Genomic DNA, 22,530 nt, shown 5'->3' with positions numbered 1-22,530 from the left:
GTATCAAAATCAGTCCGGGTTTTGTGAACAGTATGCCCGTTTCAACTGATGCTGCACGTTATTCCTTCATTCAGTTCCTCATCTAAATAATTTTCATGAACGTTTCAAGCACTCATCATCGGTTTATTTTTCAAATGATAGTGTTGTTATAATTGTCAGACTAAAATACGCAATTTGGTGTCCGTCTGTGTCTGCATGTCTGTGACCGATGCATTTGGCCATTACTTATCCAATCTCAACCAACTTTGCTAATGAGACTAAGGCTCATAAGAAAAAGGTTGTAGCTACCACGTCCCCCCCCCACTCCCTCTCCTGGGTTCCGAAGGTGGGGGATAAATTCTCCATGTAAATGTATACTATGTAGTGCCTTCTCCCGGTGGTAGTAGGAGAGGGTATTACGAGTGACACTTCAGAGTCCTTCATTGTATCATGAGTAAGAGGACTTCACATTATTTTCACACTTGCTTAGCCTATGTTGCTTGAGACTAAACTAAAATACAGAGGAATTCCCATGTTATATTGCTTTTTTCCACCTTGGGAAAATGCCATTTAAAGGTGTATAGGTAGCAGCTTTAGCATCATTCCACGCTATCATGGCGGTGGTTTTTTTTCCAAGGCCGCTTCAACAGCAAAAGTAATAATAACAATAAAAATAATAGCATAATAATATTCACAATAATAATAATAGTAACGCAACGCACACTTTATAACTGAAAGCAGTTATGCCGGGGCACAAGCCACCCCACTTTGATCAGACACGTGGCACATGACGTCATCGGTATCAAACTTTTCTCCATGGGTAGTCAATGATATTTCAAGTTTCTAAATGATTGAATAAGGTTCATTTTTCTGTCCAATATAGCTGTCAGACCACATGATCGATGATGTTTTCGTTATCAAACTTATCCCCATGGTTAGTCAATGATGTACTTAGTTTTGCATACATTGGTTTTAAAGTCAATGATGTACTTAGTTTTGCATACATTGGTTTTAAACAAGATTTTTTAAAAAGGTTTTAGCTTAAATCCAACATGGTTGCCAGACCATGTGACCTTTGACATTACAATTTTCAAACTATATTCCCCATCTCTCAATATATATATATACATATGTAAAGTTTTGCACCGATCTGGTAGGCTGTTCTGGACAAGGTTTTTAAATATTTATTTTATCAAAAGATCTGGCTTCCAGACCACATGACCAATGACGTCATCAGTTTAAATCTCACGACAAATTTCTTTGGAGATCACATACACAAAATTTCCTATTAATCAGATAAGAATTTTGATTCAAACAATTATGGCTGGCATACCACTTCACCGATGACATCATCGTTATCAAGCTTTATTCCCCATGGGGAGTACCTGACATGTGCCAAGTTTCAATTTTTTTTGAGCAGTTTTGGAAATGTCTAATTTTTTTTTCCTTTTATTTCATCAAATATGGCTGCTATTCCATGTGATATATAATGTTAGTTATCAATAAAAAAAATTATTCACGGAAGACCCTCCTATGTTGAAATTTTGGGGATGAGCGGTTGCAGAGAATTTGAATTTAAAAGCGAATAAAAGTGCAAAATGGCAGCAGAAGTATAATAATAATAATCTGAAAGAAATCAATAAGGGGACCAGCCAGGATGACTTGGTTCACCAAGAACATCATTCCTCCCTCTCCCCACACCTGCCGAGGTGTTTCTAGTATACAGTACTATTCATGGATTCACGTTTCATGGACCCCACGTAATCGCTGGTCATAAAGTGTGACCTGCTTCTACATTCGTGCTTCACATATTCATGTCTTTTATTATTTATTTATTTTTTCAACACTTCAGGACTGGTCTCCTATATCCACTTGAGAAATTTGAAATCAGCCAACATTACAGCATCACATAAAATGTGCAAAACAGATCCCCTTAACTCCAGACCAATTAGCTTACTGGACTTCCAATCACCAGCAAGGTCATGGAATCCATCATCGCAGTTGACATAAAATCATTCCTTTTCTCCAATAGCCTCATCTCAGATCATCAAATCAGATTCAGACCTGGTCACTCTACCTTGGACATGTTGCTTTTACTCTCCCAACGATGAAAGGAGGCCCTCATTGTCAGACACGAGATCAGGGCCGTCTTTCTCGAGATTTTGATACTGTCTGGTATCCCGCATTGCTCTCCAAACTGTCTGCCTGTGGAATCCAACGCCAACTCCACACTTGGATTACTGACTATCTCCCCTCTCGTATTCAACGTGTGGCTCTCAACAGAACCCTTTCATCTCCTTTCCCTGTCAAGGCTGGAGTACCCCAAGGCAGTGTTCTAGGCCCAATATTATTCCGAGTCTTCATCAATTCTCTCAATGACTCGCTGGAAAATCCTCTTTATATCTTTGCTGATGACTCCACTCTCTGCCGTGACATCTCTCATCCTTCTGACAGACAGGCAACATCCTCTTCCTTCTCCTTAGGCCTTGACAAAATCACAAACTGGTCAAACACAATTTTGCTTATGTGTCCATATTGTCCACCCTTTGCATTTTCCTTTCCCCCTCATTGTTACCTGCATCCCTGTTTTGTTCGACTACGTCTACTTTCTTGCTCCACCCTGCTGTTGGTGTTTTCACTTTCTCCTACTGTTCCCTTTGTTATGTTGTGTCTTGATTTGTTCTGTGCAATCGCTCTTCCAGGAAGCCAGACCATGTAAAAAAGAATAATATTAAATAAAATAAACAATGCCCCAACATTTATGGACCCCAACATTCGCGGCATTTTTCAGGAGCATATCCCCCTTGAATAGCGGGGCCCAACAGCATATAAAAATATTTAAAGCTTCATACAAAGTTCTTAGGATGGTCACCTGTTGGGATCGTTTCCATCCATAACTTGCTCTTGATAGACCTCTGATGGCAGGGTTTGGGAAGTTCAGCTCAAACAGAGAAACGGTTATGCTTTACCCGAGTGATTATTATCCTGAGACACTTGAAAAGGACAAAAGGCATGTCATTGGCACAGTTATATAATTCTTTGAATATGATGCAAACTGCACCGTCGCATCAACTTTCTGTACCAATTCCTGCTTTATAAGCCCACTGAAGGTTGACGGAGGTTATGTTTTCATCCCCGTTTGTCTGTCTGTTTATTTCTCTTTGGGCAGGATATCTCAAAAAGTTATGGACGGAGTCAGACGAAATTTGGTGGATGAGTTGGGTGGGTGACAAGTACAAGCTGAATAGATTTTGGTTAATGTTCGGATGGAGATCCGGCCTATCAGTGGAATATGAAACGTAAACTGTTCAGTCTGGCAGAGGTATGCGCTCCATAGAGTGTCGTTCTAGTTTCATAATGCAATTCATAGTACTGTACAGAGACATGACAGAAGTAAATAGACACCATGATTTTAAAAGAATTTATTTATTGAACGATTGAAGTACATTTCATCCATTTTAAGACATCCACTAATATTTGGTAAACTCACCATTTACAGATTTCAATGCTTTTACTCTTCGAGACGTAGAACGAGTTCTGAAATTTTCTCTTGTGGGAATTCTACCCAGGCTTCACCCAAAAAGGTTTAGGAATTCTGCCCGTGATGTTGGTTTTCTGGACTTTTTCCGCACAGCTCGATCCAATATGGCCCAGAGGTGTTCAATGGGATTCATGTCAGGAGACTGACTTGGCCATGGAAGTCGCTTGATTCCATTTCTGTCCTGCCATTCTTTGGTCTTTTTTGGAGTGTGGCATGGAGCTCCATCTTCCGTGAGCAGTGTTGTTTTTGACCATTTGACCAGTGGAGAAGACAGGGAGAAGTCCATCCTCAAGGATAGAAATGTATATCGTCGTGTTGATGTTGCCAACACACTCCACAATCTCTGACCGACCAGTGCTCCAGATTGCTCCCCACACCATCACTGAAAAAACCACCGTGTTGGACAGTTGGCTGCAATCTGTTTAAAGAGAACTCTTGATGGGGAAGTCTCCAGAACCACACACATCCACTGTCAGAAAATTGAGTAAATTGGGATTCATCTGAAAAAATGACCATTTGCCAAAACTCCAAGGGTCTGGTGGCCATCTCGTCAGCCCACTTCTTTCTCCTTTGAATGTTGGCTGGTCTAAGAAGAGGTTTTCTCCGAGCTGCTCTCCCATAGTAGCCCAGTCAGGTTTCTTGACTACCACTGGTAACATGTAACTCAGTGCTACCTGCTGCATGGTTGGGTAGTCGGCGACTAAACTGACTACCCTCACTGGCTCGCCAGTGGGGAGGGTGACTGACACCCTACAGGACTAAAAACAATACCTGCAAAAGGGCGGATTAACTCCTTTCAGGAGCCAATGGCCATCCATTAAGGAGATGGTGTCTCCAAAAAAACACCCATCCGGTAAGACTTTTGGAGCATCTTTAAAGTACACATTTAGTGTTTTTTTACTCTGCATGAGTACCTGAGTACCAATTATGTGAACTCCTGAATATAGGACTTTTGTACATTAAAAAAACATGTTCCAGGTATCCAATATGTAAAGCTCTTTATAACTACTGAAATAAATGTTTAGTACTTTCTAAGTTGGTTGGAAAGTCGAAATTTTGCATATTGATGCAACTTAAAGCCAAAAACCCAGGGGGGTGGCGGGGGGGGGGAGGTGGGGGAAATCACAAAACTGTTGGAAAATGTCCATAAACAAAAATATCCACGAATAAAGTTCAGCCAGTGCAGCCTTGCCCTGCTCACGGTGGGTCATGTGACTTAAGACAATGGAGTTTACATTCAAACTGGTTGCTTGCCAATGTTAACACACACCTTTTCCACCTCTTATTTCATGACGTTTGCCATGCCGACATTTAAAATTACTATAGCTGTAAACTTAAATAAAGAGCTCATTCTAAACACTAATTGTTGATTTACTTGAGTTATTTAACTGCTAGTGGAATGAAAACACAATCCACACCATAAAATATATAAAGTTTATATTTATTATGTATGCATGTAGGATGCACCCGAGTAGTTACTTGCAGTGTGCAAGCATACACCACTGGTATATAATAAGCACCTGGTGATTATTTTCTTCTGATCAGGTGAGAGGGATTCTGCTGTGGCCTGCTATTGGTAGAGGGGTGAGGAACTATCCTGCACAGAATGGAGTCTGCAATATGCTACATTTGATTTTTCCATTGACAAAGTGGTCGTTGATGTATATCACGAACAGGATAAGTACCAAAAATATTCTCATGAGGGACAATGGCCTCGGGAGGAAGACAAAATATGAGACAAGTCCATCCAAAATAAGCAAATAATAAAGTTAGAGTTCATTTAACACCTTTCCCGCACTGCCTTGAGAAAAAAGGACGTGGGAAGGGCCTTTCAAACGTTGCGTTTCTGAGCATGATCTATTTCTTATGAGCCGCCATTTTGCCTGAATGCCGATACGCTGAGAGCAAGCGGAAAAGTTAATTGGTCGAGATGACGTAATATTTTGTCTTATTACTACTAAATGAAAGGTTTTTGAAAGTTCCAAAAGGCAATTTGTATTTAGTGTTGAAGTATAAAATCCATTTGAATAAAAATAAAAATTTTAGGGTCGTAGGAAAAAAAACAACCTTTTTCACAAGTTTACGGCAGTTGATTCAACTTCTTATACACCACCTTACTTAACAAGTTGCACGAGTTCTTTGTGCCTGTTGTTTATGTCCTTTATGATGTCCCTAAAATCTGTAGGTTTTCTGTTTGGAATGATTTTCAATTTTGTTTGACTGTCAGTCAGGCAGTGTAAAAATGTTACCATACCCCTCTCTCCGCATGTATAATTGGGACAAGACTCCATACAATTTGCCAAATTCAGAGCTAAAGTACTGTTCAACTGCAGGTTCGTGATTCAATTCACGTTCCAGTGTTCAAAATACATTCAATTTAAATAAGTATTTCCTTGATCATAGACTGGCATCTGTAGAGACAAACAGACAAAGTGAACCAATTGCAATTGCTTAACCCCACTTTTCGCCTCACGCGTGTGGGGTAATGAACTACCGATTACTTACTTTATGGGAATGTGTAGATATTTGTCGATTCTTCTCCAACTGCTTTTGCTCATCTTCACATTTTCCAGCTAATTAGTAGAAAATATTAAATGCAGGGTAAAAGCCTGAGCTTGTCTGAAGTGATATTTTCACAATTGCAAGGTTGAATTATTTGCACCAGACAGCTGAATATGCAGTGTGCAAAGAACACCAGGAAGTTGTTTTAGAAGATAGATTTGACATTTCTATTTGACACACTAGAGTACATCTAATGTGGACTGTACCATATCGGGAAGAGGTTACATGAGGGTGCTTTCATCATCACAAATGAGAATCTATTGTTCCATTAGAGATAAGCTATTGATATTTTATCATGATCTGCTGTGGAAGACATATAGGGGGAAGTTTCCTTTTGAGAAAAGTGATGAACCTTACATTAAAATGAGGGTAAATGTAGATGGGACTGGTTCAGAAGCCAACACCTTGTGATAACAGGTATTTTTCATATTTCCACAGCACCAGAGGGCACATCATGACACCACTGCATTCAACCATACCTTCTTTGAGGTGGTGTCTGCAGGACCTACTGCTTCGTTGACCCTACGCTCACTGCAGAACCACTGCCTACAACCTGGGTGGTATGCATACCACCTGGAACGCTGGCTACACCATTTTCCACCTGCACAGGTGAGGTGTATACACTTTAGTTGTTTGAGCTCACCCATTGAAGACACCTTTCTACTCCAATGTGTATCATATGGAGGGATAATCTTGGCTAATTTTCCTTTCGACGTGGAAAGCTTAAGAAACTGAGGCCTTGCTCTTTTTCTTGTAGCTGCTTATTGTGGATGGACATCAGCTCCGGGCAAACCCAGCAGAGGTTTTGGACGTAATTCAATCTTTTCTGGAACTCAAGCCTTACTTCAACTACACCAAGGCACTCACGTAAGGCTCAGCTCTCATTACCTTGCTGTGTGTTCAAAACAGCCATGTCATTCTACAGGATGCTTTGCATCAGCATACTGAGTTTCACTTGTTTTGACTTTCTTCCCACTCTGTCCTTTTGTACTCAAGGTTTGACCCAGAGAAAGGCTTCTGGTGTCAAGTGGAAGGGGGGAAATCCCAGTGTCTGGGGAGTGGTAAAGGCAGGATGTACCCTGAAATGGACAGAGAGGTTGGTTGTTTTACCAGATTATTGGAAACTTGTTTTTTTATAATGTTATACTTGGTATGCTTATCACCAGAAAAAGCCGTTGCCTTTAATAGGAAGAGATTTCGACATTGGAAGCCATTTGTCCCAGTGTGCCTGCCTATACCTTTTCCACACCTCACCCACATTTACTACAGGTAGTGCTAATTATATTACTTCACACAAGTAATCTCCCCAGGATGCCAGCACCCAATGTCCTACCTTTTGAAAGATGGTGCATCTAAGACTCTCAAGCAAATGTGGTATGGTGTGCTTTGAAATACAGCACCTACGAGCACGGTACTAAAGCCGCTGTCACACCTTGACGATTTAGCCAGCATACTGTATGCCGATTTATGAAAAATTAGTCTAAAACGCTGGCACACGTCGAATACGTTATGGGTACGTTTTGTATACGTTAAGACCATGCTGAAAAACACTCCCATAGATCGTAGTACGCTGGCTTTAAACGTTGTACTTTTGAGTTGTCCTCAAATTTTTGCATGCTTGAAATTTTACGACGTACGTCGGCGTATGACTCACGTTCCGCTACGCTGGCCATAAGTTGTAGGCACGTTATGCAATCGTCGGCACACGTTACTTGTAAGTTACTCATAAGTTGAAACACGTCGAGGTAATGTTTAGCGTACCCGAAACTTATTTATAACCTATGAGTAACGTTTTGTAAGCACGCTACACGAACGTTGTTCACACTTCGCACCACGTTACCTGAAAAAGACGTAGACGTATTTGACGTCTTCAGGACGACAACAGAACTTAATGAATGCGTTTCTAACTTACAGATACCATATAATGGCGTATTGGCAGCGATTGGGGGAATTGCTATATAAAAAGGGGCTTCGCAGGAGGAACCCGTCTTTTTTTAGACTTCGTGGTGAGTACATGTCCATGTCATTCCGAGAGATGGAGGATACGGCAAGACTGAGACGATAATACCTACCTGTCCTCGAACATCAACATGACCTCATCGAGTTGACACTGCACCAGTTGCGTGCCAATAGAGCCGTGAGAAGAAGACGTGAACGGAGGAGAAGGAACTGGGTCATACCATGGATCGGGAAGCGACGCCATTACGGCATATATGATCAGCTCATGGTGGAACTCCGGAACGAGGACCATGCATCCTTCATCAACTTCCTGTCAATGCCCCCAGCGATGTTTGACGAGCTAATAGCCAGAGTAGGTCCAAGGATAACCAAGCATTATTATTAAATCATTTCAATAGTCCAGTGGAAGCGATTTAACTCGTTCAATGGAAACGATTTCAATTGCCGAGCACCTGCGTCCAAAAACAATAGGCGAGTGACAGGCATTTATTAAAAGTGAAGTTGCAGCCTATGAATAGAAAACCTCATGTAATCGTCGACGATACGCTGCCACGCTATGCATACGTTAGACTATCGTTGGGCATAGGTTGTGGACGCCTAAAACTTGCTAATCAATCGTTGGTATAACTTATGAAAAAGTTATCGAAGCGTTCTGTGTTCATTACTAGTACATTATGCATTTGTCCAAGTCGTTTTGAATACTTTTAAAACTGAAACAAAAAAATAGTTCATCGTGGGAATGAGAAAAAAAAAAATTAGCCGAAAAGAACATCGAACAATGGTGCAAAGTAGTCTCCTATTCGTAGACGCAACGAGGATCCATCATCATCCACACCCTCCCCATCATGCTCACCTACTACTGACATGGACATACTACTACTACTACGACTGATACGCTCACGTACTACTACTGATACTACTACCAACGACACACTCACCTACTACTACTACTACGACTACTACTGATACTACTGACATTGACATCCACTCAACATGGAGTCTGGAACACTGACGGGTTCCTTTTGTGAAGCCCATTTGTATATACCAATTCCCATAAACGCTGCCAATACGCCATTATACGGTAGATGTAAGTTAGAAACACGTTCAGTAAGTTCTGTGGTCGTCCGGAAGACGTCAATCAAATTCATCTACATCCGACAATGTGCGTTTGAGATACGTTACACATAGGTTCAAAGCACGCTACTCATAGGTTAAAAGCACGTTACTCATAGGTTAAAAATTAAGTTTCGGGTATGTTAAACATTACCTCGACGTGTTTCGACTTATGAGTAACTTACAAGTAACGTGTGTCCGACGTGTGTCAACGATCGCGGAGCGTGCCGAGGACTTATGCCAGCGTATGCGGAACTTCTGAGCCATACGTCGAGTACGTCGTAAAATTTTCAGCATGCTTGAAATTTCACGACATACTAGACGTACCACGGAATAATACAGCGTACTTCCTCGTTTTTCAGCGTGCTCTTAACGTAAACACAACTTACCCATCCTGTATTCAACGTGTGCCAGCGTTTTACACACATTTTTCATAGGTCGGCATATGCTGGCTAAATCGTCAAGGTGTGACTGCGATGTTGACACTTCCAATTTTCAGGCGGTTATGATTTAAATCGGCGTGCGGCAGGTTTTTAACAGGCTACGCCACGAGTTCGTCGGCGATACGTGCAGCGCGCTATGCCTAAGTTAAACTATCGTTGGGCATAGGTTGTGAACGCCGACAACAGGCTAAGCATTCGTTGGTATAAGTTATCTATAACACAACGAAACGTTCTGTGCCCGTTACTAATATGTTATGCATACGACCAAAACTTTTTTTAAAACCTCAAAACTTCAGCGTATGCCAACGTTTTACATACATTTTTATACGTTGCCATTGCTGGCTAAAACGTCAAGGTGTGACAGCGCCTTCAGATGGAACTTTTATGGTTTGGTCCTAATGGGAATTGACCACAGATGAAACGGCACAAGAGCCAGAAAGCTACCAAATATCACCGCCACACTGAATATGAATTGAGGTTCAATAATTATTGGCCAACGATGTTTGTTGTTTTTGTTTTGACAACTTTTTGAACCCCCTTCATACATCAATCCAAATGGCTGCCATGCAGAACTAGTCAGGTTCCTTGTGTCCATAATTTGATGTTCGTTGGAATTTTTTGGAGTAGCTAACCCCAACATTTTTGGAAAGCTTAAACAATACCAAAACAGAAAATCCATGTTTCACATTTTTTCAATGCATATAATTTGGTCAAACAGGTCATTTTGGGGTAAAAACCCTTTTTTTTTAATTTCAGCTCTGAAAATTCAAAATTAATCGCAAGCAAGCAACTGATGATGCATAATTGTTAACTAGAGGACAGTTCTTAATATAGAATACATATATCTGTATTTTGAGCAATAGTTGCCATGGAAATGGATATTATTTTGTCAAATTACCGTTTATTGAATGTATTGCTTTCAAATCTTGAAACAAGTAATGCATGACTATGGTGATCAGTGAAATGTACTTCATGTCAAATATGAGCTTGTAGCCAATTGGCATCACTGTCTCTAATGTCATCACTATCGTGGTCATGCCGTTCAATGTTTGAGTCCTCGTCATTCTCACACGAAGTGCTGCACATGCAAAGATCAGTGCATGTTAAGTTCTTGGCCCTGCAGGAACATTTCTGTGATGATCATTCTGTCTTGCACTGGCACCTTATCATCTCGATAATTGCCTTTGGTGCAGGGAGAATGTCTGTTGTTGTTGGTTTGAGTTGACCACTCGTGTCTTGTGGAAGCCATTCTTTATGGATCAAGAAATGTTTGCTGAGAAATTGCTGCTTGACCCCAAACGTATGCCTGGATATGTACTGGCATGACATGCTGCCTCAGAGCACCAACAGTTGGTGGTAACTTGTCATTCTCAGCCATGTTCTTACTGAAGAGATGCCACCGAAGTTCAGGGATGCTGAAAATATTGACACCACTTGGACAATAACCTGAACAGACAAATCTTGCTAAAGTTGTGTATAGGTCCTCTGACAGTTCAGCATCCTTACAGAGCATAGCAAAGGCATCTACCATGTCGTCATCGGCTTTCAAGTAGCACTGGAACCACTTTGCCTTACCATGTCGAGCGAACCGCCCAGTATTGTCGGCACCTGTGAATGCGTGGAAGGTTGGCAATGCCTGGGCTCTCTCCTCACCTAGGGCCTTCCAGATTGGCTCGATTTTGACAATGCTAGATGCCATTGAGATAGATGTGTGTCTTGGCAGGAGATTATAGTTTGCTATGGCAAGAACCAGAACATCCGAATCAGGTGAGAATATCGTCAGCTCAATATCTCCCGTGTGTTGCTGTGATGGAGCTATTGCTTGCTGGATCATCAACGTATCGGCCTCCTCATGGTTATTCGCCTCAAATTGGAGACCCTTGTTGCTCGACGTCCACCCAGATGCCGAAACGACTACCACCTTTGTTGAATCGTGGTTGTATTCTAGAGTTTTCTCTGCCAAGTACTCCATCAGATCAGCCTTGGTTTGATCATGGGACAGAAATCGACTCATCGTGATGTGTTTGATATTGGTATCATCCTTGACCTGATATTGGACTTGTGCCTTTCCTTGACGTTGTTTGTCTCTGGTTGTGCTCTTGAGGGAATCTTGCTTGTATGGATCAAAGACAAGAATTACATGGTCGAAGCCTCTGGTCAGACTCATCACCGTCATTGAAACATTCACTGAGGTCCTTCACTGTCACGACCATTGCTGGTTTCTTCTTCATTTTCTGGACAACTACCATTCCATCCACGACTGCGACCTTCATGCTAGTACTGCCATCAATTACAGCATCAGCGAGTGCTGGTTCCATGTGTGTGGCATCAAGCTCATCTTCTGGTAAAGACGGTTCCTTGTTGGCAAACTTCTCCAAGTTGTGGATTAGCTTCGACTTGTCGGTGCATGACAGTAAGCTACCGTTTGGTGCAAACAGGGCCCTCGGTGTCACAGTGAATTCAAAGTTGCCAATTGCATCCTTCTGGTCGACGTCCCTGCTGGATCTGGAGAGTACCATCGGTCTACCATACAAATCCTTGGTTTCTTTTAGATCTACTGTCCTGTCCCTGATCTTGATTGCTCGTGTTGTATTGCCAGACATGAACATTCTGTTCTTCTCCTTCTTCACTGGCACCCATAGATATTTAAAGATCAACCCAAAATAATAGAAAAAGGATAAACACATAGCTATAACATGACGACTGCCCGACTTCCAACTTCTAGCTGAACAGGAAACGCAATTAAAACCTCCAACCCCGTGGCCATTCAAACCATAATCTTACCCCATACAGAAGAACTTAAAATGACAAAAAGGTATATACGCCTCAAAGGCGATCACAACTTACCGAAAAAAGGAAGAAAGGTGTTGAAAACCGAATATGATGAAATGAAGCTCCGAAGTAAAGTCATGAATAATTGGAGAATAAACGAACGAACTGAAAATGACGTCAGTGCTGCAAGTGCTTGGACGCGCGCCGCGCCACATCAAGACGTCATGCCACGCCCAGCAACCGTAACCTGAGGTGATGGCATGGCGTCGCCACGTGGCGTCACCTATGTTCCCTACAAGATCACACTTACAATACATCAAACTCCAAAAACTTAAAATCAAACGTTTTACTACTGAAGGTGCCAAAACCTTCTGATATTGAACAACAGACACACCAATGTTTCATTGCACAGATGGCCATTTCCATGGCAACCAACTGTTCAAATACTTGAAAATCATAATACTTGTGTGTAAGTTAGTGATGGTCACTCTATTTAACAATTATTTAGGCCATCCGATGGAAAATATAATTAAAAAAATATATATATATATATTAAAAAATGGCAATTCCACTCCAAAAATGCTGTTTCCATGGCAACCGAGTCAAAATGCAACATTTTATTATCTTGTAAAATCCATTGTTAGCCATTTAACAGTAATCCATCATCAGTTGGTTATTTTGTATTGTTTGATTTTTAAAAATTGGGATTCAAAAAAAGTGGTTTTCACCCCAAAACGACCTTTCCAAAAGTTGAAAAAATGTGAATCATCATTTTTTTTTTAATTTAAATAGATTTTAAACTTCTCAAAAATCTATAGGTTTGCTGCTCTCCAAAAAATTCCAACGAAATTACACAAGGAACCTGAATAAACAAAAACCAGTCTTCTCTGTTCAAGTTGGATGATTATCTTTGTTCTTCCGGCTTGCCTTTGACATTGCAGTTTTATTCCTGTTCACTGCACTCGTGCAATGAACTTTTTGTTTTGGGCAGTTACAAGATCATTTTTTCAGCTGAGCCGACTTGTTTGTTTTTATGATAACTATGTACTATGTGGCATTGATTTAGTTAACATATGTCTTATTGAGGGTGGCAGGATGTCCTGTAGGTACGTATACTCACCTCTAAGCCATGAGTTTGAGTTTGAATCAAGCCCGAGTTTGAATCCAGACCCAGCTATAAGCTGTCATCGTGGTGTTTCATCGGCAGGATGGTTAATCAATGTGTGCTGTCCCTCGGATGGACGTTAAACGGGAATCCCGTCTGCTAACAGTTGGTTGACATTAGAAATACCACGGTGTCCTTTGTGAGGATTAGGCGAGCTATCGCCAGCACTATTGCCAAATTACAAATTCTTGACCTGACTACTGCTGAGAAGACAACCGCAAACCACCCAGCATACATCAGAATGTCCAGTCGAGAACACTGGGAAAAAAAAAATCTCATGTCACCACATTAAGTGGATGTCATAAGAAGAATGTAATGTGTGCTAGTGGCACTTGTCACTGGTCACTTGTCACTGGCACCGCTTCAAGCCGAATTCCGAGACATTTTCCATTTGGAAACAACACCATTGTACTCAGACACTAATCGCTTTCTTCTTCTGCCTTTACAGTCACGCAAGTTCTTGGCTGGGTATTACTACGAGCACAACATCCGGCTGTCCAAGACGTTGACACGGCTTGGCTACAGTTTGCCTGCCTGGCTTCATGACCATCTGACCAGGAACAGATAATGAAATAGGTGGTCCCACTGCTCAATGAAGCCTTCCAGTTGGGCCCAGAGACCGGTGCTGCTCGGAAATTGGCCACTGTCTGTATCGGTCCACAAATCTGATGCGTTTTTATTTTTCCACCATCTCAAGCTCTGGACAAATGGTTCCAACTGTTTTTTAATCTCCACTTGAAGCACCCGATTGACTTCACCTTTCTTATTCTGTTGACAGCTGGATCCCTGCAGCAATGGGTTGCAGTTGCGTACCGAGCACTAACAGTGGACTGTAAATCACTTTTATACTGTGTATAAGGACATTTTGGCACACTGTTTTGCCAAAGGATGAGCAACCTGCCGATTTATTTTTCCACCAATCCCATCTTCAAAGGCCACAGGGTCCTCTTGAAGTCCTTGAGCCAGGCTTCCTGACATATTTGGTGTGGATATTTCCAGCTGCCATGCAACATGTCATAGGGGAGCAAGTGTTAACATAGTTCAGGTAATGGTGTAATTTAAAGCTGCTGATTATAACAAATTGATGTCTTTTTTTTCAGACGGCATTGGTGGTGTTGGGGGAAAATAAAAAATAAAAAGGGAGCCTTAGCCGAAGAATGATTCCAAAGGTGTCGTTGCCTCAGTGTTACATGAAGACGGTTGGAGATGATGGTTTAAAATGTTGTGAAGAACACACACAAACACACACACACCCTTAAAGTTCAAACAAAATGTGATCATCATATATCCTCCAATTCTTCACTCGGTGAAACACGTTTGACACTCAATTTGTGGTTTATAATTTATGTAAAGGGAGTGTGATCATACTAAAAATGTTCAATATTAAATATTTGAAGGCCATTGGCTGATTTTCCAAAACCATGCATTTTCTATTAATTGGCTCTTTTTTATTATTATTATTATTATTATTATTATTATTAGATATTGAGGTTCGTGAAATAGTCTAGGCAATATGTGACTAAACCTAGAACAAATTGCAACAGTTTCGCAATAAAGTTTTTTTGGTACCTATACATATTATGAAAGACATACTAAAAGTATAGGTGAATATATTTAGTGGAACAATATTTGGCAGCCATTTTAAAAATGGCCACCGTCGAAAATTTCAATTTTTTTTTATATTCTTATATTTGCTTTTGTAGGTCATTAAAAGGCCATATATGATTAATTTTGCACTGCAGCCTATGAACTTGGGTTATTATCTTATAGTTAGAATAATAAAATTTCATATTTGATATTCCCTTCATCAGCATAAATCCAATATGGTAGCCAATTTTTGCCATTTTTCATGATTTTGCTCATAATTTTGCAACCAAATCATTTATAATGTTGCTTTTATCTCTACTTCTAGGGTTTCATGGAAGGTGAATATATCGATCAAAATTAACCCATTTTAGAACTTCCTTACAGTACAGTTGGCCCATTCAAGGGTGGCCGAAGTACGGCAGTACTCACGAGCGAAATCCAGCATTTTGGACGACCGCTTTGAAGATATGTGAAAAATTGTGGTAAAACACCAAATTTGGCACAAATGAGCTTGAGGAATTGTTTAGTGATTATTGATATAGTACCAAGCGTGATTTTTGCCTCGAAACCCTTAAGTGTGAAAATCCAAAATGGCCACCACACAGATCAATTATTGTCATAACTTTGTAAATATTTGTCACAACAACATAAATGAGGTGTCCTTCTCTATATGTTTTCCGACCTCAGGAATCTCATGAAACCAATGTTTACTTCAGAAAATATATGTAAAGCCAGATCATATATATATATATATATATATATATATATATATATATATATATATATATATATATATATATATATATATATATATATATATATATTGTACATGTTATATCAAACATTTTATCATCACACCTGTTGTATATTTTAAACTATACAGTGCATTGTCAAATTCAACCTCGAAAAACAAATGCAAAAAGTTTTCCAATTAGACTTTTTTGTTCATATACATGTTGTGAAAACATACTTTAAGAAGTTTAGGTAAATATATTTAATGGAACACCGATTGCTATCCACTTAAGTATGAGTGCCGTTTGATCAGGTTTATGACTAAAAACTGCTATACTATGATAAGTAAAGTCAAAACAAATAACGCCACATGCTGTGGTAATGTTTACTACACATAAACACCTTTTCTGATATAGATGTTTATGTTGATGTTCTGGGAAAAGGGTGGTAGTGCAACCGAACATGTGGTGTTGGCATAGGAAGATGGTTTACCTTTGACAGTCTCGCAATAATCTATTCTTCCTCCTCAGAGTCATTGTCAGTGGCTGAGTGCGTAATATTGGCGCATACACCTCTACATTTGCCACATGCCATAGAACAGTCCAGTGAATTTTTGCGGCATGTACATCGCATTGTGTTGCAGCCTGACTTGCAGTTGCACCTCCTTATTTTGAGGAGATCTTGGGGAGCAGGCATCATGTCGGTGAGGATAGGCATCATTTGCCCATTGTTGACTTTCCAGCCCCACTGTTCAGCAGGTAAATGACTTGTATCATCGGTCTATTCTTCTACTTGGTGATAAACCTGCAGACTGTGATATTTGATGGACCCTGTTGTTGGTGGCAAGGATTGAGGCTGTACCATCTCTTTTCGAGAAATGGTTTTGTCATAGAATTTGCGGAGTCTCAGATCATTGAGAGGTTCTCCTTGGCATCCTTTGTACAGCGAGATCATTGCGTATTCTCCTGCTACTACAATTCCTTCTTTTTTGGCATCTTTTTTCATGAAGACAGATGCTTGTTTTGCAAAGTATGAGCCTTTCTTGATTTCTAGTAATGGCACCTTTTTTCCAACGCCAAACACTCGAGACGTTGTGTCGCAACCAGCGATGGCATGTACAAAAGGTAGATAGTCACATACAACATCACCGAGCAACGATATTGTTTCTCTGATATTCCAGCATCGTTGAACTTTTTGCGAGTGTGTCTTCTGCTCTGGCCTAAAGAAGATATTGTGTGACGTGTTGATTGCATGATGACACAAAAGTACCAACAGATCTGTGTCATCGCCAATTAGTACCGTGTCTATTCTTGCAGATGATGCGATAGCTGTTTTGACAATGAGGAGGTCGGCGTCCCCTCTTGCATGGAATACATCACACCCTTCTTCTTGGAGCCTCTGAGACAGCATGTTAATGAATCGCTGCTTGTTCTTCTTGTTACAGAGGAACTCTTCTTTCGTAGTCTGGAGTGCCATTGTGCTTGAGAAGTGTACTTCTGCTCCTACACATCCACCATTCCTCTTTAAATGGGTGCAATCTTTGGGGCTTGGTCCATCCAAATATCCATCAAATACTATTATGGCGTTGCCATATTTGTGTTTGACGTAACTTGTGTACTGCTTGCAGATACTGTCCCACGTAGCTGCTTTTGACCATGGTATCCGGTGAAGCAAAGCACCTCCATCTAGAACATATTGCCCATCAGTTGTCAGACCAGATGCAGCTGTAATCTCTGATGTCCACAATGCATCTGCAAGGTTAGCTCATGAAACCATTTGATTCAAATAGAGCAGGTGGATACGTGCATAGTTCGAAACTGAAGATCTTTGACAAGTCGTCACACCTGGAACCAGCAGCGACCAAACGCTGGAACAGAAGTTGGCCGTCGACGAGAACTTCATCGTCTCGTTTCTTGGCAGTTAGTTTGACATCCATTGTGATGGCCTGATCCTTTTTTTTGAGGGAATGGCTTTCCACTGCGTGTCCTTCCATAGATTTTATGATTGCCTGGCCTACCATCTTGGCATCACATGCATCTACAGCTGATCCAGCGAGAACACCAGTTGCAATGTTACGCAGTGGGGATTCCGAGCTAAATGGATTTCTTTGAGACAGATACTGCAAAATAGCTTGACAGTCATGCCTATCTCTTTTCATCCTTGCTGATGTAGCATCCTTATGCTGTTCACTTGTTGTATACTGAATGTTGGTGAACTCTTGCATAGCAATGTTCACTGCTGCACATATGGGAGTCGAGAGTACCCATATAACGCGCTGGGCCTCAGTCAAACCTCTTCCTCTTATCAGACCTCCAGTTGTCTTTATGCTGTGCATCAGACATTGCTCGATGATCAAATCAGTTGAAAAACCAGCCCAAGACCTCTCTGAACGTCGGATAACATGTAGTTCTTCTAAGAAATGTCTGTAGACTTTGGGATGTTGTTCAGACAATCTACTCATCTTTTGTAGATACAGGTGTATTGATTTCAGGTACAGGTTGTGTCCTGATGCGGCAAAATATGGCAGCATGTCATATAGGCTTTGCAGGTGTAGGGCCCAATTCCCTGTTCTCTCCCCTGTGAGGAAGCCTCGTCGCAGCTTAATCATATCAAGATACTGGAGCCAAAGCTTTGATGTCCTCAGAGATTGAAGATTTTCCTTTTTGCTAGCAATCGTATCCTCAAACCTGACCAGTACTTCGTCTGTTTCAACTTCAGAAGCTGGGTTAACATGGACATCTCGTCTTGCTCTGACTGCTCCTCCCTGCTGATTCCCGCTGAATTGCTGTCACAGGGTTGGTCATCAAATGACATGGTGTCTCTGGATGTAGATGGCTCCTGTGTTGATTCGTCTGTGGGAATGTCAAGGCTGAGTGCTTGAGCTATCGGAAGTGCATTGAGACCAGCGTCTACCAGGAGATGCCCCCTCACAGCTCGAGATACTGCTTTGCCAGAGAGTATATGTCCTACTGCATTGTCAGCATAGATTACCTGAAGAACTTCACGTAGCCTGGACCCTCCCATTAAATGACCAATACAACCCAAGAAGCTCATTTCAAAGTGGAAACCTCCAAGACGAACTACCACCGAGTTTAGTGGACTTGTTTCGGGCTCGCTTTCCACAATCATGTTCGCTTTCCACCACAGAGGCTAGTCAAATGTTATTATTGGGGTGGAGTTATACCGAGCTGCATACAAACAGACAAACTTGAGGGTTGAATATATGCAAAACAAATCATTTGGATCCATGTCTATCATGGGCAGGAACATGACGGATGATTATCCAGGGTGTTCACCTTTGTACACCATCTGCATCAATCCAGACCACAAAGGTGTTGCAGTCTTCAGCATCATTGATGCTTTTCACAGTAGATCAAGCTTTGCATCGGGTTTCTCCAAGTCTGGATTTGTAAGGTGTTCGTTGTGCATTGATTCCATATTTCTGTTGTCGGTAAAGTGCTCTATGTTGATACCACTAACAGCTTTGATGTCTTTGTTGGTTACATTGATCCTTCTGACTGGTTTGGTGGTGGTCGTTTTTGGTGTAATTCCTGCAATAATGCCCATGCCATGGAATGTGTTTTTACCGTCAATGGTTCTGATGTTGAGATCAACATTATCCGCTGCATACTGAAGGAAATGCTCCGGAATGCAGTTTTGTATCTCTGTTCCCTGCATCATTGCTGCGCTCCTTTCAAACTTCTTTACTTCGGAATAGGAAAGGCAAAATCCATGTCGATGGAGTGTATCAATCAAAAATTTGGACTGGAAATGATGATGCAACTGGACGCCGAGACCAACCTGGAGGGGTACTAAAAGCACACGTGGACACGTGGCTTGCATTATAGCCTGCCCGATTGATGCCAGCTTGGGTTCATTGTGCTGTCCAACGAACAATGTGCTGAGAAAAGTTTGTAAAGACTTAGGAAGGTAATCCATCCCCTCCTCGGCAGATGAAATTTCGCTATAAGTAGGATAGGTATCATTGGACTGCTTCACATCCTTGATATCCTGTTTAATTAGCTTTGCTGCAGTCTCAATGATGTGGGTTGTTTCATCCAACACACGGTGTTTCTGTTGGTAATGGAAGTCCTGTAGGATCCATGCAGCAGTGCTTACAAATGTGACTACATTGGGTTTTCCATTTATCTCTGTGAAGACAATCTTATCACCAAAGTGTTGCTTTATCTTACTTTTCATGTATTTGGAGCTGTACGGGTCACATTCGCATTCTTCTGGTTGTGTGTATTCTTTCATTTTCTCAACCAGGTCGTTGACAGTTATCTGTTCATCATCGTTTTGCTCCAAATAGTCAGCTACTTTCAGAAAAGATTCATTTCTGATCACATCCTTGGGTCGACCGCTCATTCGAGTGAATTTCGATGCTTGTGGACCATCCTTTGTAACAAAGATTTGAGGAACGTGTTTTCCCGTTCTAAACTTGACATTGCACAGTTGGTGATAAGACTGCATCTGCTGCTGGTAAGTCTATTGCATACAGCACACGGGCACGAACCGTATCCACCCAGTAATTAGTGAAGCTGTCACATGCTGTAAGAACTTTGGCCGAAAAATCCATCAACCTGACTGGAATGAGCTTCCATTCTTGTTTGTGACCATCATATGGATCCGAACAACCGCAAAATAAACAGTCAGTCTTGTAGTCGAAGGGTGTCTCAGTTGATCTAAGGGCAGATTTTGGATCGTCTTTACGAGGTAGACTGCCAGCTTGTTTTCTTTTGTATGCACTGATCACATGGGGGTTTATATATTCTCTTCTGCATTTAATGTGGACAATGTCTCCAGGGTTTATTGTAATGTCACTTTGACGACTTTCGCTTACTTTGAGAATACTTTCACACCCTTTTGCTCCCAATGTCACAATGGGCTTTTCATCTGTCACTGACTCCTTGAAAAATACACATGTGCTCACCATCCTGCAATACAAGTAAGCATAGCATAATATTATGCATATTGCGCAAGTAGATCTTAAGATTTAGTATCTTAACAGCTCTTAATTATAACAACAGTAAAATGCTGAAAATACAAAATAGTACCTTAAGTATTCTTAACTATGTCCCGCTTTGCTCCACGTGGTTGGATCAGCCTTCAGCACTCCATGAATTCAGTATGTCTTCTTGCACTCATTGTTATTGAGTAAATAATAAGTGAAGTAAAAAAAAAAGTGAGATGGTTGTTGGTTTACATAAATTTTATCAAGTAAACAATGGTTCCATGAGGTTCCTTATGTCTGAAAACATACAGAAGGACACCTCATTGATGTTGCAACAAATATTTACAAAGTTATAACAATAATTGATCTACGTGGCGTCCATTTTGGATTTTCACACGCTTGTTACTATATCAATATTCACTAAGCCTCTCCTCAAACTCGTTTATGGCTAATTTGGTGTTTTACTACAATTTTTCACATATCTTCACAGCGGTGGTCCAAAAAGCTGGTTTTCACTCGCGAGTACTGCAGTACTTCAGCGCCCCTTAAATGGGCCAACTGTACAGAAAGGAGGGTCTGAAATGGATTAATATTGATCTAAATATATTCTCCTTCCATGAATACCTAGAAATAGAGATGAAAAGCAAGATTATATATGATTTGGTTGCAAAATTATGAGGAAAATCATGAAAATTGGAAAAAATGGGCAGCCATATTGGATTAATGCTAATGAAGGGAAGATCAAATATGAAATTTTATTATGCTAACTATAAGATAATAACCCAAGTTCATAGGCTGCAGTACAAATTTAATCATATATGGCCATTTAATGACCTAAAATAGCAAATATAAGAATATAAAAATATTGAAATTTTCGATGGCGCCCATTTTTAAAATGGCTGCCACATATTGTTCCACCAAATTTATTCACCTATACTTTTAGTATGTCTTTCACAACATGTATAGGGACCAAAAAACTATTGCAAAACTGTTGCAATTTGTTCGAGGTTGACCCCCTATATCACTCAGATTGCCTGGACTAAAAGAGCTGATGATCAAATACTGCACATAGTAAAGTACCGAATTGAAGCCGATGGAAACTAAGACTAGGGGAGAATTGGACAAGTAATACGTGTCCACAACCTAATAATAAACGCGACAAAGGAACTAATAATACGCGTCCACAACCTAATAATAAACGCGACAAAGGAACTAATAATACGCGTCCACAACCATCTTTGACCATGTTGTGGAGCATCGGCCAACACCCTCACTTTTTCTCCACAACTGCTTCAGTGATTGACACAAAACCCAAAACATCGGAGCACATACCCAGAGAGAATTTGAATGTAGGTAATTTGGTCACAGGAAATTTGGTCACGGGAAACCTGGTCACGGCAAAACGGTCACAAGAATTCGGTCACAAGGTAATTTCATCACCGTATTATTATTATTATTATTATTATTATGTATTATTCATTGCATTTAAGGCCAGAAAGGCCCAAGAGCAGTAATAAACATTTTCATTTCATGGTTCAGTTCAGGGATGCTGAAAATATTGACACCACTTGGACAATAACCTGAACAGACAAATCTTGCTAAAGTTGTGTCTAGGTCCTCTGACAGTTCAGCATCCTTACAGAGGATAGCAATACATACATATATATATATATATATATATATATATATATATATATATATATATAATTTATATATATATATA

General features: G+C 40.7%; 1 protein-coding gene across 5 annotated transcripts in view; it reads left to right on the top strand.

Annotated features, from left to right (window-relative positions):
• Nucleotides 1-14,702, top strand: part of LOC147008517 (bifunctional heparan sulfate N-deacetylase/N-sulfotransferase 1-like) — a 320,471-nt gene extending 305,769 nt beyond the window's left edge. For 4 of the 5 annotated variants that reach the window (XM_085863799.1, XM_085863800.1, XM_085863801.1 and 1 more), the window contains 4 exons: nucleotides 6,521-6,691; nucleotides 6,840-6,949; nucleotides 7,079-7,178; nucleotides 13,983-14,702. In XM_085863799.1, the coding sequence (XP_085719925.1) occupies nucleotides 6,521-6,691; nucleotides 6,840-6,949; nucleotides 7,079-7,178; nucleotides 13,983-14,102 (501 nt within the window). In that variant the 3' untranslated portion in view covers nucleotides 14,103-14,702. The remainder of the gene's footprint in view (nucleotides 1-6,520; nucleotides 6,692-6,839; nucleotides 6,950-7,078; nucleotides 7,179-13,982) is intronic. The other variant, XM_085863803.1, reaches the window with a different exon arrangement.
• Nucleotides 14,703-22,530: the final 7,828 nt, after the last annotated feature.

The sequence above is a fragment of the Eptatretus burgeri genome, chromosome 18, assembly GCF_056783735.1.
Source record: "Eptatretus burgeri isolate ZD-2024b chromosome 18, Ebu_testis_v1, whole genome shotgun sequence".
Classification (NCBI taxonomy): domain Eukaryota; kingdom Metazoa; phylum Chordata; class Myxini; order Myxiniformes; family Myxinidae; genus Eptatretus; species Eptatretus burgeri.
The sequence above is the reverse complement of the archived record's forward strand: the minus strand, read 5'-3'. Positions and strand labels throughout refer to the sequence as shown.